The 18,886-nt window shown below is 39.0% G+C and overlaps 2 protein-coding genes across 2 annotated transcripts in view; one reads left to right on the top strand and one right to left on the bottom strand.

Moving 5' to 3' along the window:
- ACY3 (aminoacylase 3) overlaps positions 1 to 18,886 on the top strand; it is a 322,364-nt gene that overhangs the window by 160,156 nt on the left and 143,322 nt on the right. The window lies entirely within an intron of this gene.
- The window catches only part of TBC1D10C (TBC1 domain family member 10C), a 31,256-nt gene continuing 13,130 nt past the window's right edge, over positions 761 to 18,886 (bottom strand). Inside the window, exons 2-9 of the mRNA XM_081937242.1 lie at positions 14,961 to 15,060; positions 13,022 to 13,129; positions 9,308 to 9,414; positions 7,811 to 7,925; positions 7,018 to 7,083; positions 4,840 to 5,029; positions 3,279 to 3,433; positions 761 to 2,329 (exon numbers count right to left, since the gene is read on the bottom strand). Of these exons, the coding sequence (XP_081793368.1) occupies positions 1,916 to 2,329; positions 3,279 to 3,433; positions 4,840 to 5,029; positions 7,018 to 7,083; positions 7,811 to 7,925; positions 9,308 to 9,414; positions 13,022 to 13,129; positions 14,961 to 15,060 (1,255 nt within the window). The 3' untranslated portion in view covers positions 761 to 1,915. The remainder of the gene's footprint in view (positions 2,330 to 3,278; positions 3,434 to 4,839; positions 5,030 to 7,017; positions 7,084 to 7,810; positions 7,926 to 9,307; positions 9,415 to 13,021; positions 13,130 to 14,960; positions 15,061 to 18,886) is intronic.

Raw genomic sequence — 18,886 nt, 5'->3', positions numbered from 1 at the left:
CAATGGCTATTTTAAAATTTTTGAAAGATTATCTTTTGAGTTTGGCTTGCCTTCAATATATTCTTGGCAATATTCTCAAGTAAAACATATGCTAACTAAAAGCATGGCCTGAATAGTTTACCAGCCTCTAAGATACTTAGATTTATTTTCATAAGGTAGTAAAAAATGAAGAGAAAATTTGCATTATTTATATATTGGGTCTATAGAAGGAAAAATTAGAATATCCAGTTTTGGAAAATCAAGGGGTCCAGGTATTTAAAAATGGGAAATATACTTCTTACTATTTAAAGATGAAACTAATTAATCTAAAAATGAAACTAATTAATATTATGACAGGTCTGCTGGACCTATCAAAGAACGTTTAATAAAGGATGGACATTAAGACTTGTTAGGTTAGCTGTGTAAGAAATTTGAACATTCTTTAACTTACATGATTTTGTCTTGTTCTGTTATAGCTTTTGCGGGGTTTCAAATTAATATGTATGTTAATGTAATCTTGGAAAGAAATAGTTAAGGATCTCAGTGTGATGTTGAATTTGTAAAATATATAATTAGTTGTCTTATGAAGAACTTTGGTTCTATGAAATTGAAGGCACAACAGAGAGGATACTGGTATATAACTGGAAAGAAAGTCACTACTATAATTTTAAAGAATGGACCCAGGTTATCAGTTTGTTACCAGTATCTGTTTTTGAAGAGTCTTTGTGCTCTAAAAAATAAAATAAAAATTACACATTTTGTTGCCAAATACTAATGAGATTTAATGATAAACTCAACAATTAACTCCTTATAACTATTTATACTGACCATGTGGACCTTTGTTATTGAAAGTTTTTTTAAAAATTATAATTGTTATGATTAGGTCTTTTAACCACTAATTGATTCACCTTTTCTCTATTTTCTTCAGTTTGTTCAATTTAAAACAATCTTTTCCTGGAACCAAATAATTATACAATCCCCCCACTCCCCTTTGCCACACTGAATCAGAACAACTTTCTGTTTTTTATGGATATAGGAAAATCACATTTTTATAATTTTACTGAATTAGATCTGTTTTACGTATACATGTGCAATAAATTTTACCCCCTTAGAATCAAGGTGCCAAATATGGCATCTCAAAGCCTGGAGCAATACAATGTATTTCAAATTAGGTTTCATTCATCCAAGACCTTAGACTTCTTCTCTTCTTTTTTTCCTCATTGCCGGGCTTTAAGTTACAACATCTGCAAAAATAGATGAAAATATATAGCAAAGAAGTAGTCCTTGTTAAGTGACCAGAATTGGGACCAGCAAATTGGTCGTTAAACAAAGCAGTCACTAAGTAAAACATCACAATTTTATCATTTTACTTCAGCTTTTGTTTGCTTTACAGACCTGCAAAAGTTCTCACAAAATTATTTTTTCATTACCATTGTAACGGCAGAAAGTTTCTGTCTAAGGCAGCTGTTAAATGAGAGCTAACATATTTCCAAATTATCAAGGGGTCTCCTTCTGACACTATGTTAAAATTACTAAGGGTGGGAGCTGAGTGATGGGAAGAAGTATACTTAGTGAAATCAACTTGCTCTGCCCTTTGAAATTCACTAAGCTTCGCTAAAACGTATCTCTTCACACACTCTTCACGCAAAATATCTGTAACTCATAGCTCTACATCTCAAAACATATGTAGGATGGGATTATCTATATCTTATTTTAATTCAAGCAGGGTTATAGATGAAGGCCTCAGAAAGGGGAAGCTCCTAAAATTAGGAAACCCAGCCTATTTTATTTAATTTTTTCCTAGAAATTCAGGACTGCCTTCAACTCAGGCTATGTCGAAGCTTCTAAATTCATCCATTAACCAGAGCAGGGCAGTGAGAAAATGCTGCATGATTGTTCCCCCAGAGTTCCATCTCTTCTCTGCCCTGAGTGAGAATCATGCCTCCAAGTAAAAAGACGACTTGCTCCTCGCAGCTTCTGGTTCTAGCTTTCTCTCCCTTCTCCCCGTGGGATGCTCAAAGGCGTGGAAAGTCTTTCCCCGTGTGTCCGGCTTCTTCCTTTTCTGCTCTTTTTTCTGAGCATGCATCTCCGAGGCCCTCTTCTGCTCCTTTGGGGGCGATGGCGGCGGGTCTACCTTGATTTGGGGGATGTGGAAAGTATGTGTGTGAATTTCCTTCTCTGTCTTATTGCTCTGTGCATCCTCCAGTTGCTGAACGTCAAAAATGGCCTTTGCACCAGACAGGCGCTGCTTTGGGTCGTACTGGAATTTAGGCTGAGTTTTGCGCAGTTTCCCCAGTTGGATTCTACATTCACGTTCCAGGTCACTCTCTGAGATGGGCACATCATGGACCTACCAAAGGTAAAGAAAGCAACAAGGACAAATGTAGGTAGGAGGCCCAAGGAGGAAAATATGAATTTAGAATTACTTCTATTACAGTAAATGGACTTCTAAGACAGGAAAGGTAGGGGGAAACCTGTTGATTGGGGTCCATATGTGGCCATACATTCCTTCTTTTAAAGCTCTTATGGCTTCAATAAGTGGCATTCCTGAATTTAGGCTGCAAATTCCCTGAAAGAAATTCTCATTTGGAGGAGCAAAATAATTAAAAACGGGTACATAAGGCTTCATTTAATTTAACACGCCAGGAATAACAAAAAACAGCCCAACAATACAACAAAACCAAACCCCTTCCTTGAAATGGGGGCCTAGGCACTTGAATGATGTTACCCCTTTGCTTAATCACCCAAGGGCAGCTCCCAGCCCTCAGATTTCCCCACCTCTGCAACAGAGATGAGGAAAGGACATTGGTGAATATTGCCGGCTTATAGCTGGTTTGTGTGTATGGAAGATTCGGACTGCCGGATAGATTTCTGGGTGCCCAGCAGCAAATCAATTAGAGCTCCCATTGCAAACTGTAGTTTGCAACCTCCCAATTATCAGACCTTTAAAATGCTAATGACCAGATAACTGCAAAGAATATAATATTTCCATTCCTCTCCAGTCAGAACTGAAGAAACGTCTTGTATGAGAAGTGAAACATTTTAAAGGGAAAAAAATCCAAGAAAGTCCTTTTGGGAAAAGCACCTTTGGAACATACATTCTTTTCTGTCCTTTAACACCCCACTTTTTACACACAGACACACTATTCTGCCTTCCTTGTGTACCCTTAAACAAATACTTGAGAGTTTCTATCTTTTGCAGGTCTCACATGCCTGCACACCAAAAATAGTTGATTGTGGCTAGAAGGAAACACAAAAGGGAGCTGCTACACTAGACAGGAGGTTTTTCTAGTTTTTACCTCAGCCATGAAGCTGTCTTCTTGCAGAAACCGAGGTGGGATGCTGCGTAGCTTCTCCAGTGTCTCCACCAGTCCTGGGCAGCCACGTAGTTTTTCAGAGGAGCCCAGGGCTAAGCGGACTAACAGCAGACCAACACGAAACAACACCTTGACTCCTGCGGGAGAAAGCCAGGGCAGAGCAGTTGAGCTTGTGGCAAGCACTCTTGTACAGTCTTGTCCATCCATCTGGCCAGGCTTATTCTGACAAGCAACATCTTTCATGTTACTTAGCCCTTTTGGCTGGAAGTGCTGGGATTCAAACTGGATGTTCTTCCATTGAATAATACTGCTTATCCTGAATAATCTGTTTCTGAATAACCTGAGAGCTCCAGGGAAGCAGAATTAGATAATCAAAGAGCTCCAGGGAAGCAGCATTAGAAAACCGGTGAATAAATTTACTGAAACCATCCTTTATTCACCAAGCTATCCTGCTTACTCAGAGTGTTGCAGCTAATTTAGAACTGTAATTCCCAGAATTCACACTCTTTGCTCATGCTCACAGAGAATTCTGGGAGTTACAGCCTCAGAATCTGTAGAAGGCTGGGGATGACTGTCTCTCCCAAAAGTAAGGATGAGTAATTTGATAAAATATCTTTTTCAGGATTTCAAGCATGTCCTTCAACTATAGCTCCTGGAAATCTGCATATGTTTCCCATCATTTTGAAGTGGAAACATGTTAAAAATGTAGTACAAGCCCTAAAATAACATGAACATGAGAAAAATCTCAAAAATGTCACTGCATAACATTGGATTTTTGGTGACTTCTTTGGGTTTTCCATGAGTTTTTCTTAGCAATTATACGGCCTATCTTACAATATGTTAGTATCTTTTTCTTGAATGCTTTTTCAACTCCTCCTTTTATCTGTTTTACAGGCCTGGGATTCCTTAGTAGTAGTTCTTCATCTAAATAATTATCAGGCATGATCTGGCTTAGTGATTTTGGAATAACTCCATTCCAAAGTGTAGAAAAAAACAGAATGTCCTGGCTCTGTGAAAACAGAAGAGCAAAGCTCTGCCTACTGAACAACATCTTTACTTTGCTCTTGCAAAAACTCTTAAGTGTGAGTCCATCATAATATAGCCCATCTTGGTTCCAAATCATGAACATCCCTGCATCCCTGTCCTTCTCCATCCAATTTCCTATTTCTTCTTACATTTACTTCAGAAAGATTTTAATCTCTTCCTTTATCCATAGAAGATGCCTCTCCCTAAAAGAAAGATTGTGCTGACTCTCCTACCCTTGTTTTCCAATTTAGCCTCCTGCATCTGTAAGGTTAGACCAGGGCTGTCCAAACTTGGGAACTTTTAAGACTTGTGGACTTCAACTCCCAGAATTCTGGGAGTTGAAGTCCACAAGTCTTAAAGTTCCCAAGTTTGGGCACCCCTGGGTTAGACTCTAGCAATTTATTCTCCCAGTCCCCTCATACCATTAGTTGTTGCCTTGTGAAGTTTTGCAATATGATTCTGCTTCTTGTCTCAGTTCGGACTTACAGATCCCCAAGAGCTCATTGTCCTCACTCACCTTCACTTAGGAAGGCATCCCAGACCCTCAACACCGTGGGGAAGGGTAGCGTGCGGGCAAAGAGGCACAGGAACCACTCAGGCATGTACATCAAAGGCCCCACCCCATGCTTCTGCAAGTGCTTAAAGGCCTTCGGACACACACGATGGAGGAGTGCCGTAAAAATTTCACTGTCTAGCACCAGCGCCTCCTGCAGGAAAAAGATGCAACGACATTGTTTAATCAAATAGTCTCCTCTTCTGTTACTCTTACTTTCCTACCCTCACCCGTCCTCAACTTATAGTTATTTGTTTACAATGGTTAAAAAGTATGACAGTGTGGATACAAGCTGGGTATTAAAACACGGAATTATTTTTGTCTTTATTCTTCTACAAATGATAGAATATGATATTTAAACTTCAACCTGCATGTATCCTTCTGGATGGGCATGGAGATCTTAATTATAATCTTCTTGCCTCTGTAATGTTATGTTGCGACATAAACCACGTCATAGGGAGAACAGATCCTTTGTAGCAGACCAGTGACATCTTATGATCTGACTTGAGCACTGCATTTTCATTTGTCACTTCCTTTTGGCAGCTGTGACATCAGGCTTTAAATAGTGGTCATTCAACACTATTTTCATTTTAATATTTAAAATTGAAGATTTTATTTAAAATAAATTTCCTTTACGTCTTCTGAAAATGGTCTATTTACCAAGCAACGGCTGAATTTTCAAGTCACTTGCCTCTATGCTATAGTCAGGAATTGGCATTATGGAAATTATTTCCCCTTTTTGCATTTTGACCTTTCAATCACCAGAAAGGGAACTCACAGGTTGTGAAAGCCCAATTTAAGGTTATGGGAAGTATTAAGAGAAGAATAATTTGTGAGATGACCCCTGGAAGATAGTATAGTGACAGTAGGAGCTACTAAGCTATTAGCTCAGAATAGAATAGACAGAGTGTGAAAGCCAGGATATGAAGACAGAAAGCACTTCCAGGAGGGGAGATATGAGACCTCCGTCCTTCCATCCTACAGTTTCATCCATCCACTACAGTAGGAGTCTCTAAACTTGGCAGCTTTGAGACTTATGGACTTCAACTTCCAGAGTTCCTCAGCCAGCTGCCTGGGGAACTCCAGGAATTAAAGTCCACAAGTCTTAAAGTTGCCAAGTTTGGAGACCCCTACACTACACTCTTGCTTGCTGTCTTCACCTGCACAATTTTTGAGCCTTAGGCTTTAATTTTGTGTGTGAATCTTCTTTTATGTGAGTCAAATATGAAGTTGTATCACCTGAACTTTTGCCTTTAATCTATCTATTTAAAAGTTCAAAATCAAAATAATAAATAAAAATGCAGTCCTACTCCCCCACCCATCCGAGTCCCCAGGAACTCTCTTCCACTTCCTTGTCCCCCCACCTCCCATGGGGAATGAGATGCGAGCAGCTGATCTGCAGGCTTGTTGAGATGCCAGATATGGAAACAGCTGCTTTTTCAAAGTCCCATACTTTCAAAAGTCTTCTAATTACATGCCTGTTTTGCTTAATTAAAACCAGAGAGAGATTGAAAGGGGGATATGTTAGGGGTTCCATTCCTCTCCCCAATCAGTGGTAATTAATATCATCTCCAGCTGGAGAACATTCTGCCTAAATCAACTAGGATGCTGCTTTCAACAAAGGAACGTAACAAATCATTTTCTCTAGCAACTGTCATCCTGGGACCTTATGGAAAACATCATAAGAAGCTAAGTGGATTCTTCTCAGCCATAGTTGAAAGGCCAAATTGTTAAAGGCTGATCAGCATTTGATAAATCAGCACAAGCCAGCAGGCACCCAATGTCAAACCCTCACTCCTCACTCCTGTCCCATCACTGTTTTCCTGGGTGCTTGTTGAGAAGGAAAAATGGGTACCAAAGGCAGAGGGCTAAACCCATGACTTTGTTTTCCTAACCCTGCAGATATTTTTGATTAAGAGGATAGCACCATTTGGCAGCAAGCTGGAATAGAGGCTGTGGAAGAAGAATAAGCGTTAGCAGTAGGGACAGAAAAAAATATCTCAATATAGCTTCTGCTAGTATTAAAAATTGATGGAGAGAACTTTAGCTCAACCCCAAAGAAAGGCCTTAAGAGCTGTCCCACTCCAGTTTGTTGATTCCCATCCCCACAGGTGGATTGCCCTTCTTTCCCAAATCTCTCACCATTTGGGGACTGTAGTAACCAGGCAGATAGTGGTCGCAGATCTGTACCAGACACCAGAACGCTTGCTGGAAAAAAATGAACAGGTAGCCATCAGGGAAGGCAAACAGTAGCAGCTGATAGAGAGGATTTAGCAAGGAATAACTCTGATGTAAGTAAGATAAAAACAGTGGTATATTAACCATTAAACAGACTAAGCACGTGCTTAAGGCACCAGGCCCAAGGGGGCACCATAAAGTTGAGAAAGAAAAAAAAATCAATGAAGATTTGTACAGTACGTACAAAGGAGAGGGCACCAAAATTTGTAAGTGATCCTCCTGCCCATCTTGTCTAGAATTCTAGAGAGTTTTGAAAATCAGAGGGATGTAATCTGGTCCCTCTCAGGGATCTTCAAAGGGTACATTAAAAGATGTCAGGAGGCCGTCACGCTGATGCAATCAAATTTCTGCCAATTTTTTATTTGTGGCAATGCAGACTGATCTACAATGGTACCATCTGGACTTGCTGCATTTTGACACCACTGCCATGTTGACTTTTTTGACCCCACATGCAGACATCCTTGTCCTTTATCTTTTGACTTGTTGAAGGCAATTTGATTTCTCAGGAGCTTTGGAAATTGAGTTCAACCCCATCCAATTTCTATTTGGAAAGTATTTTAATGTTATATGGGCTTACATCCTAGCCAGATTTTTTTTCAGATCAGAGTGGCTCATATATTTTGTTTGATCAGTCAGTCAATCAATCCAATAACCACAGTGATAACTGTAAGGGTGAAGGGCTTTGCCTGAGACTCACCTCTGGTGGCATGTGCATGAGAAGCAGGGCACCCACTGGTCCTTGAGCTTGACAATAACCTTCTTGGGGTCGATACACAGTGTAGGCTTTCAGCAGCTGCAACAGCCCTTGCTGTCTGTAAGGGAATAGAGATCACAGAAGGCTTGAGGAAGCCATGGTCACATCCTTGCCTTGCGTTCACCAAATCCAATCCAATGAGAGCACTCCAGCTCAGCTTTGTGGTTCTGCTTTTAGGTAGAATCCTGTGCTGTGCCTTGGCCAGTGAGACTCAACTGGTTGCTCAGTCTCAGAATATGTAAATGGGTTTTCCATTCCCCAACACTCTTCCATGGGGCAAGTGACCAGTCTACATGGTAGGATTGTCCACATTCCATAGATAAACTGGGTTCAAAGCAACTGGCAGGGATGATTCAAATAGTACCCTAATGTATCTGGGAAATTCAGCTTAGAGTTAGCCAAATTAAAGTTGGAAATGGAAACAATTATGCCAAGTATAAAGAATTATAATCTGTAGTCATACATGCAACACACTGAGTGTGGTTACTGTTAATTAATTTTCTAGGCTCATACAACATGTTGAACCATTAACCACACAAGGCTTGAGTTCAGTTGATCCATTAAGCCTTACACACACACAACTCAGAGCTAGGATCACCAGTCTTTATCCATGCTGCCATAGTTTTTCAGAAGATGTGGTAAAGGGTTATGGGGATACAGTTATGGAAAGGTCCATTTCCGTCATCAAAACAATCATCCAACTGAAAGCACCCCTGGATTATTATTATCTAGCCTCTATATGAAAATATTCAGTGAAGGAAATCTTACTTCTTGTATTAATCCACAAATCGCTTCCCTTCTCTAGACAGAGATAGGTACACTTCATAAGTCAGTGACCATATGTGATTTTTAGAGCATGCATTGTGCATTATTATAATAACATGAGCATGGCAGAGTTTGGCTTTTCACCAAATGAATGCCATAATATGATATTCTCCATGGGAAATTGGTGAGGTTGCTCCCCATCATCTCTTTAGCTTTCCCCGAGTTTTCTCAGTTCTGGCTTCTTTTGGTGTTTTTTGGTGGCCCGTTGCTTTTATTTTCTACAAATGCTATTGGGATCTAGAAAAGCTAGTCCTTTGTTCTGCAACATGCTGTTACTTTTAATTTTTTTTAAAAAAAAACTAAAGTTCAAATTGAACTCTCAAGAAACCTATGCATGGACCTAATGCTATTATGCAACATCTAGAACAAAACATAAGCATGTTACAATTTAAATTTGATATTGTTTTGATTTTTTTTAATCAACACAATATTGGACATAAATTAAGGGGAAAAAAGAGATAGTATATGAAGCATTTATGTATTTTAGTTAAATGTCATTTATTTTCCCTAAAACAAATATGATGGATTAAAAAGTTCTCCAGGCAACTATTCTGCATATTTCAATCTGTAATAATCTGTTCAAAAAATTCTACTCTGCATACTCTACTCACTCACCCAGGACCCTCAGGAGACAAGAACATCTCATGGAAAGGGAATTGGCGGTGAATGTCCTTTGTGATAGTCTCTACCCACTGAGCATCACCAGGTATATCAAGCAATTCCTGCAACAGTAAACAGACCTCTATTAGTGATGGCCCCATATTTGCCCAGCTCTTTCCCATCTTGATATGTTGTTAAAGAAAGACAGCTAAACACAATGAAGTTATTGATAATACAGTGCTAGATGATGTGGTCTTCAGGTACTCAACATGCTACTAAGCAACAGCTGAAGGTCTTTCCGTTTATTAATAGTGCTTATGATATCATGTGGTTAAATTAAATCCTTCCAGACATCTAGTTGCTGATGTTGACATGCAGGAAAAGATTGTCAAGGGGAGATTTCCACCCTGAATTAAGGAAGTGAGGATCTTGGCATTCCTTGTAGCATACTTCTGAAGACAAGCAAAAATAAAACCCAAAGCAAGATCTAATAAAAACATTTTTTAATATAAAAGAAAATAAAAATACAAAACTTGCTAACTCAATTAACTACATTTCTGCAGAGTTATGTGCCTGCGTCCTTCAGCAGGCGAACAGAAGATCAGAAGAGAAAGTAAAGTTGGAATGTGAAAGACCATGCGTACTAATCATTGTCAGATAAGAAATAGTTCATTGTGCTGTATAGCTCAGAATATAAGCACAAGTTGGCAAACCAATAAACGCAGTGACAAAGATATCAAAAGCTGAAAGACAGAGTTACTGTACTTTGCAAGACGGAATGTAAAAAGCATGAAAACAGAAAAATGAAAGTCAAAATGGACTGCATCAGCTAATTGAAATGGATTGCAATCAAGCACTTTCAACCAAAAGCTCACATTGTTTACTATAAGATATAAAAAAATAAGGAAGGAATGATGTCGCTGTTAAAGTCAGGAAGAATACAGCAAAAATCAAGTAATATCAAGACCAATGTAATCAAATAATATCAATATCAATAAAAGCAACTCTTTAAAATAACATTTATCCAACTTTATCCTCTGAACCTTAACACATGATGAAGAAGTTGATGGGTTTTATGGTCAGTTTCAATCTAAAATTGAAAATCATGCCAGCAAGACATGGCTGGAGACTGGAATGCCACAACTGAAAAGAGTAAGGAGGAAAATTGTAGTTGAACTTTAAGGCTTAAGAAACAGAAATGAAGTAGGAGAATGATTTATCAGTTTCTGTCAATTCAGTGACTCCTTTATTGCAAACATAGCCTTCAAAAATGATGTCTATATATTATCAGATGGAGGGCACAGAAATAAAATTGATTATATTGTTGGTACAAGGTGGTGCAAGGGCTCAGTTATGGTAAAAGTAAATATGTGACCAGGAGCACAGTGGGAAAAAATAGGCCTATTATTAAATATAAAAAAGGCCAAATCAATACAGTAATAACAGGTTCAGCGACCAGCTTTAGAAATGACACTGCAGTAGTGGATAACTTGTGCCTGTTAGGATCAGTGACTGAACAAAAAGAAACCAGCAATCAAGAAATACTACCTCTTGGTAGGGTACAAATGAATATTCAGATGTGATTTATCTGAGGTCATAAAGATCAGAAATTACGCAGACAATAGTTTTCCATGTGGTACTTTATGGAAGTGAAAACTGATTTTTGAAGAAGCAAGACCATGTTTTTGAATTTTTGAGAATGTCGTGGATAACAAATGGCTCATCAAGCAATTCTGAGCTTTCACTCAAGACCCATGATCAGGTTCAAATTGTCACATTTTGAACACATTGTACATAGACAGACTTCCTTTGAGAAATCCATAATACTTGGAGAGATGGAAGGAAAGAGAAGCAGAGAATGATTAGAAACAAAATGGATAGACTTGACTATAAAGGCAATAAAGGGTATAATATAACCCCAAAACACATAAAGGGCTGGGATGGCAGAGATCAACCTGGAGAAGGTCCATCTATGATACTACTAAGATTTGTAAACAACTTAATGGCACATAGTAATCTAAATAGATTTCAACTTTGGTTCACTTGTATCATTCTGTATTTGCTTAAAAGCACCACCTTAGGATTTTAGTTTTGTAATTATATTATTCTGCATACATTTCAATTGTTTTAACTGCATATTGAAAATATTTTTTGCTGAAAGCACAATATTTTTAATAGATATTACAGATGAATCAATAATAGTAAAACTAAATTGCGTTCTGACACAAATGAAAAGCAAAATTAACAGTCCAGTCTTATGTATATGTTACTGTGAAAGTCCGAAATCTGGTGAATGTCGACATTCACATAGTCGCTTGGTGTATGTCCTTATCCTCTCGACACCCTTACCCTAATACCCTTACCCTAATACCTCGGCTCCTCGCTTCCTTTTAAGCGTCTTCTATTCGCGGATTTCTTTTTTTAAAAAACCTGCGATCCCTTACCCTAATACCCTTACCCTAATACCTCGGCTCCTCGCTTCCTTTTAAGCGTCTTCTATTCGCGGATTTCTTTTTTTTAAAAAACCTGCGATCCCTTACCCTAATACCCTTACCCTAATACCTCGGCTCCTCGCTTCCTTTTAAGCGTCTTCTATTCGTGGATTTCTTTTTTTTTTAAACCTGCGATCCCTTACCCTAATACCCTTACCCTAATACCTCGGCTCCTCGCTTCCTTTTAAGCGTCTTCTATTTGCGGATTTCTTTTTTTAAAAAACCTGCGATCCTGCGCGGTTAGAACGAGTAGTTTCCAGGACCGCGAATTGAAAAGCAAAAGTAAAGCATTACGCTGACTCGTTATATATGTCACCGTGAAAGACCGAAATTGGTATGTGTCGACATTCACCGGTGAATGTCGACATTCACCAACATTCACCGGTGAATGTTGACATTCACCAATTTCGGTCTTTCACGGTGACATATACTTAACATGGAAGTAAGTCCAATGGTTACTTACTCCCTCTTAAATGTCCATAGGATTGCATTTCAAAGTATTGCTGTACTTTTGTTAGAGATACTATACCATAAGAAGCAGGCCTCCTGTCTTAATGTACTTAATAATATTTAATGCATTATTTGTAAATATTCAAATAATAAGAGGAAACGTAAGTCAGGAAGAATATGTCGTTGGTTTGCAATTAATTGATATAAGGACACAGAGATAAAAGGATAAGTGCAACAGCTGAAGAGGTGGTTGTCCTGTTGGCTGATGTATCACAGAACATAGAACATTTCTAATCCAAACCCCTTTAACACATGTGGAATATCTTGTGCCTCAAAGGCTAGAATAAGTTCTATAACCCTGATGGTGAACCTATGGCACATGTGCCAGAGGTGGCATGCAGCAACCTCTCTGATGGCACCCGAGCCAGTTCAGCTCCGCCACAGATGTGCACGTGCCTCCTGCTGGCCAGCTGGTCTTCAGATCTCTGTCTGTGGGGGTGGGGCAGGTGTGTGTGGGCTCTCACACATGCGTAGGGCTTGGGGCGCATGCAGAGGGCCTGTGCACACATGTGAAGGGGGTGGATATGTGCAGGGGCAATGTGCATGTATGGGGGTTGGGGCATGTGCAGGGGGCCCACACACATGCGCTGGGGATGGGTTACATGCGAGGGGTGGGCACATGTGTGGGGGGCACACACACACATTGCATTTTGTGGGTTCAGGCGTGCACTTTGAGTACTCAGTCCAGAAAAGATTAGCCATCACTGTCTATAAGATGCAGGCTTACCTGGTACTTTCCGGGGCTCCTCTCCATTTTGGCCTGTCCTCCACACAACAGAGGCCAACAGCGTGCGCGTAAAGAGGAAGGGATTCCTTTTCGACACAGCAGCTTTACCTGAATTATTATAAACCATATAAACTAAGTACATACTGATCCTGTATAGAGCCCACTCCCATAAAGAATCCTAATACCCATTATTTCTATAGGTAGCCAAGGTTTGGGCCACAGACACCAGGAAAAGCTCAGCTTTTTCTCCATTTTTAAAAACATCTAGCTAAAACTGTGGTGATTTCCAGGGAATGTTAAACAGTGATGGGCCATCATCAGAAACTCTAATTCTATTTCTCCTTTAGCTGTTTCAGTTGAGGCAACACGACAAAGACCAAGCTGATGTGTGGAACCAATAAGGGGTTGAATGGGAAGCTGAAGCTCAGCCCTCACAAGATGAGGGTATCATTGTCATGCATATCACCAATCTAGGCTTTTCTGGTTGGCTTCATACTACAGCATGGAGTGGTTGCATATGGATGGTCCACTGGATGTTGCTGAACTGTTCCCTGCGGTAGCCAGAATGGCCAGTGATTTAAGATAGTGGGATTGCAGCCAACAATATCTAGAGAACAATATACCTATTGGTGTAAAAAATTAGCTTTGTGGCAGTCTTGCTGTTTGTATTTTCATTTTCTTAGTAAATGTTCAAGACATTGTGGCTTCCATAAGTGAAGATAACTTATTCTCTATCATCCATATATTTACCTACATATCTCCCTATCTCTCTCTCTCTCTCTCTCTCTCTCTCTCCCTCTCTCTCTGTATCTCTCTCTGTAGCTCTCTCTCTCTCTGCTTGCCTTTAGAATTTTATTGCTTAAATAATTTTCTTCAGCTGCTTCCCAAGGTAGCATACAAAATGCCAAGCCATGTTGGTCACACAAAAAGTTCCAGAAGGGCAATATCTTTAGTAGGTTAATCTCAAAAGTGTTTTGTAAAGGTAGGTAGGCTTGATAAAGATTTGGATTCTTGTATGGAGTTTAGGATCACAATATTAAACAGTATAAAGAGTACCCATAAAATTAATAGAAAATTAAAAAGAATTAAAAGCAAATGCCAAGTTTCACAATCCAATTAATATATGAAGAATTCATATGTTAAAAAAGTCTTTGGTGCCAAAAAGGATTAGTCATCTTTCATGTGAACTTGCTCATAGGCTAAGCTCACCTTTAGAAAACAATCTTGGAGTAATTGATGCCCGTCTGAGATAAGGTTGATACAGGAAGACGACTTCTCAGTTTTAGTATCTAGTTGTTAGAATGGTTTTCCTAACTTCTGTCCTTTTGGCTTCATGCAAAGATCTTTTCATTTTTTTTCCTGGGCTTTTAACATCAGGTCTTTAATTTAATATCAGTTTATGCTGCATTGGATTTGCAAATATTAATTGCATTGGAAGCTGGAAAATTAATATTTCAAGGAAACTGCAACCATTGGTTACAAAAACATGGCATATTGAAACTCTACTACAGTGTTTCTCAAACTTGGCGACTTTAAGTCCTGTGGACTTCAACTCCCAGAATCCCCCAGCCAGCATAGCTGGCTGGGGAATTCTGGGAGTTGAAGTCCACAGGACTTAAAGTCGCCAAGTTTGAGAAACACTGCTCTACTATATTGTTCTATTTGGACCCTTTCTGTTTGGGGTTGGTATGTGCAAAAGAGAGATAAGAGAAAGTTTCTGATAGGTTTCAGATATTATGCCATCCATCTCACAGTATATTTGGTCTAGACTTTGTTCTATGAAGTTAACCATTTGCTATTTATTCAATAAATCATGGTCAAACCAACTTTCATTTAATATGTCAAATGCACATTCGTTTTTGAAGAGCATTTGAAATTATAATAGGGTTCACTAAAGACTTTGGTGAAAAGATGTGCTGAAAGAAAGAATGCTAGATACCTTCCTGTAGCGCCTGGCCATGGTTTTTTCCCAGTGAGCTGTCATTTCCAGCCATTTGGTTTCACGGTGTCGGATGAGCACAACAGGGAGATGATCTTGGCTGCATATGGAGAAGAGAAAAGCAAAACTTAGGGCACCTCTCTAAATTTCCTATAAGGCCATAAGGTTCCTCACTGAACTTTCCCATGTTGGAATTTTTTTTTTTTTTGCAGGACATTATTACCCTTCATGAGGACTCCTATTAAGTCCATTCCTATAGTCTGTTTTTGAATTCTGGGAGTTGAAGTCCGCAAATCATAAAGGGGCCATAGAGGATACAGAGGCTCGCTGAGGAGAAAATGTGGTTTGAAATATTAATCCAATACCTGCTTGAAGTGTAAGCTACAGAAGTGTTGATTTTGCCTGTTGATTGTCCTCTGAAAATGCGTCCCTTTTCCCCTTGACAAAAATCTGGTTTGAAACTGGCTATTCCTCAGGTTAAAAATATGTGATTCTTCTGTGGACGGGTGTTTGCATAAACTTGCATTCAGAACAGTTCTATGATTATCACCATACAGGCACATGTACAAACACACAAGTTTAAAACATAAATAGGTTAATATGGAGACATGGCATTTGTAGATGGCTCATTTTTCCTTTTGAGCAATTTCCATTCCTCCACCGGCAGAACAAATAATAGCCTAACTTAAGAGGAGAGAAACTGATAGGAGAACTGATTCATTAAGTATCCTGGTTCTCCACTACCCATCCCCCCCCCCAATGCCCTCTCTTTTTCTGAAGTATGCTTTCCAGGATAAATCAGGGCAGTGCTGCCCAGGAGAAATCCTATCAAAAATATGCAGGTTCCATATCAATCATTTAGTGAGTTTATTTCAGGATCCCACAGACCATAACGAAGTATAACATTATTTTAAAAGCCAATGCTGTATCTCTCTTTACTATAGCCCTCAAACCCCAAATCATATTAGCATGAAGTTAAATTATTAAATTTGGTTAAATATTTTGGATTAATGAAATAATACGTGATAAAGTGGGTTGAAATTTACAATATGTTATGATCTTAAAGAAAATTCTTATAAAATGATGTATCGTTGGTACATGATGTCAGGAACTATTTAGAATGTATAAAGGGATTTCCAATGGATGTTGGAAAAGTGCACAACATGAAGGGATATTTTATCATGCTTAGTGGACCTGCAAAAAAGCTAAAAAATGTTGGATTCAAGTACATACAATGTTACAGAGGATTTTACAAAATTAATATTCAGTTGAAGCCAGAACTTTTCTTAAGTTTTTTCTTAAACATGAAGGGGGAGGGGAACATGTTTAAAAAAGCAATACAATCTACAATGGATATCTGAAATAGAAAACCAAGCAAAACCTGAACAAATGGAAAATATTGTAATAATAGCAGAAATTGTAATAGAACAAACTAAGAACTGAAGAATTGGAGTGCACCAGGAAAAGATTAATTTCATTGATTTTGGCCCAAACCTACACTATGTTTGTCAAAAACAGATCATGCCAGACTAATCTTATTGCATTCTTTGATAATGTGACAAAATTAGTGGACCAGAAGAATGCCGTTGATATAGTTTACTTGGACTTCAGTAAGGCTTTTGATAAAGTAGACCATAACCTACTACTAGATAAAGTAGAAGAATGTGGGTTAGACAGCATCACCACCAGATGGATTCGTAACTGGCTGACCAACCGCACTCAACGTGTAGTCCTCAATGGAACTGCATCTACATGGAGGGAAGTATGCAGTGGAGTACCCCAAGGCTCTGTTTTAGGCCCAGTACTCTTCAACATCTTCATCAATGATTTGGATGAGGGAATAAATGGGGAACTCATCAAATTTGCAGATGACACCAAGCTGGCAGGAATAGCCAACACTCCAGAAGATAGGCTTAAGATACAGAAGGATCTTGACAAACTTGAACATTGGGCACTATCTAATAAAATGAAATTCAATGGTGAAAAGAGTAAGGTTCTACATTTAGGCAACAAAAACGGAATGCACAGGTACAGTATAGGTGGTACCGTGCTCAATAGTAGTAACTGTGAGAGGGATCTTGGAGTTCTAGTGGACAACCATTTAAATATGAGCCAGCAGTGTGCAGCAGCTGCCAAAAAAGCCAACACAGTTCTAGGCTGCATCAACAGAGGGATAGAATCAAGATCACGTGAAGTGTTAATACCACTTTATAATGCCTTGGTAAGGCCACACTTGGAATACTGCATTCAGTTCTGGTCGCCACGATGTAAAAAAGATGTGGAGACTCTAGAAAGAGTGCAGAGAAGAGCAACAAAGATGATTAGGGGACTGGAGACTAAAACATATGAAGAACGGCTGCAGGAACTAGGTATGTCTAGCTTAAGAGAAAGAAGGACTAGGGGAGACATGATAGCAGTGTTCCAATATCTCAGGGGTTGCCACAAAGAAGAGGGAGTCAAGCTATTCTCCAAGGCACCTGTGGACAGAACAAGAAGCAATGGGTGGAAACTAATCAAGGAGAGAAGCAACTTAGAACTGAGGAGAAACTTCCTGACAGTTAGAACAATTAATCAGTGGAACAGCTTGCCTCCAGAAGTTGTGAATGCCCCAACACTGGAAGTCTTTAAGAAGATGTTGGATAGCCATTTGTCTGGAACGGTATAGGGTTTCCTGCCTAGGCAGGGGGTTGGACTAGAAGACCTCCAAGGTCCCTTCCAACTCTACTATTGTATTGTATTGTATTGTATGTCTACTTTACATCCTCATCTTGAAAATAATTTCAATCAAATGTTTCAAAAAGGGTTAATAGTAGACTGGCCAACAGGCCAGATGTTTTTGATCATAAATGACAAAACAAAACAAATAGCCAACAGTAAATCTACGGTACAAACACAGATCTCAAATTCATTGTGTTCTACAGAACAAAAATTCTAGAGATACAAAATGCTAACTTTTGATTGACAAAACAGTGTTACGAAACTAAAAATCTTTTTGAATAACACGATACGTATGTAAGTCTAAGTGCTATTGCTATATGACTAAAAACAAACATTTAGTTACTTTTGAAGAAATCTGAGTATTATCATTTGTATGCTAACAGCAGCAAATATTTATCTGGAAGTTTTTAAAGAAATTATATTCAGGTAGGACACAAATATTGACTATATTTAAATAAATTGTGTCAGGAAGAGGTACTGAAAATATTGATTTCAGCTAAAAAAGACATGTGAATTTCATTGAAAGCTTCCCTTTTTTCTGCAGAGAAGGAGCAGTTGATTAAAGAAAGACAGAAAAGTTCTTGCTGGAACCTCCTTCAGCCCAAAGGCAGTGATTTTTGGGAGAGTGGGGGAGGATCTGGACTGGAGCCCCCCTCTTGTTGCACATGGAGCAGCAGAAACAGTGGTGAGGCAATTACAATGGGAAAGAGAGAAAGAGGCTTATCCAGTAAGAACCATCCAACAGAGTGGGTGTGATCTTCAGGCTGCATTTTAATGAGCAAGTATCTTTAATATGAAGTACGTATGCGCTCAAAATGCTCTGCAACCAGAAAGGGTGAGGAGGAGGCTGTTCTCTGAGTCAGAGCGCTGTACTCCTTTTCTGCTATGACTTCAGCTTCTCATCCTATGATGCACAAAGCCCCAAGCGATTTGCTTATCTGTATCTTAGCATAGATTATTAACCCAGACATCGAGGGTAAAATGAAATTATTCCGAGTTCTTTGGTGAAATGGTACAGTAGATCATAGATACAGTATGGAAACTGTGTCTATTTATATTATTCTTCCCTATTATAAATACAATAGAATTATATCTCTCTTTGGCTTTTCTTGCCTTCATGGGATTGATTTAGAGTCAGTGTTGACTAAGCCATCTTTTTTTTTAGTGCTGATAGATGTTGGAATACTAGAATAGCTGCATACCAGACG

Source organism: Natrix helvetica (genome assembly GCF_964273705.1).
Source record: "Natrix helvetica genome assembly, chromosome: 1".
NCBI lineage: Eukaryota > Metazoa > Chordata > Lepidosauria > Squamata > Natricidae > Natrix > Natrix helvetica.
The sequence above is the reverse complement of the archived record's forward strand: the minus strand, read 5'-3'. Positions and strand labels throughout refer to the sequence as shown.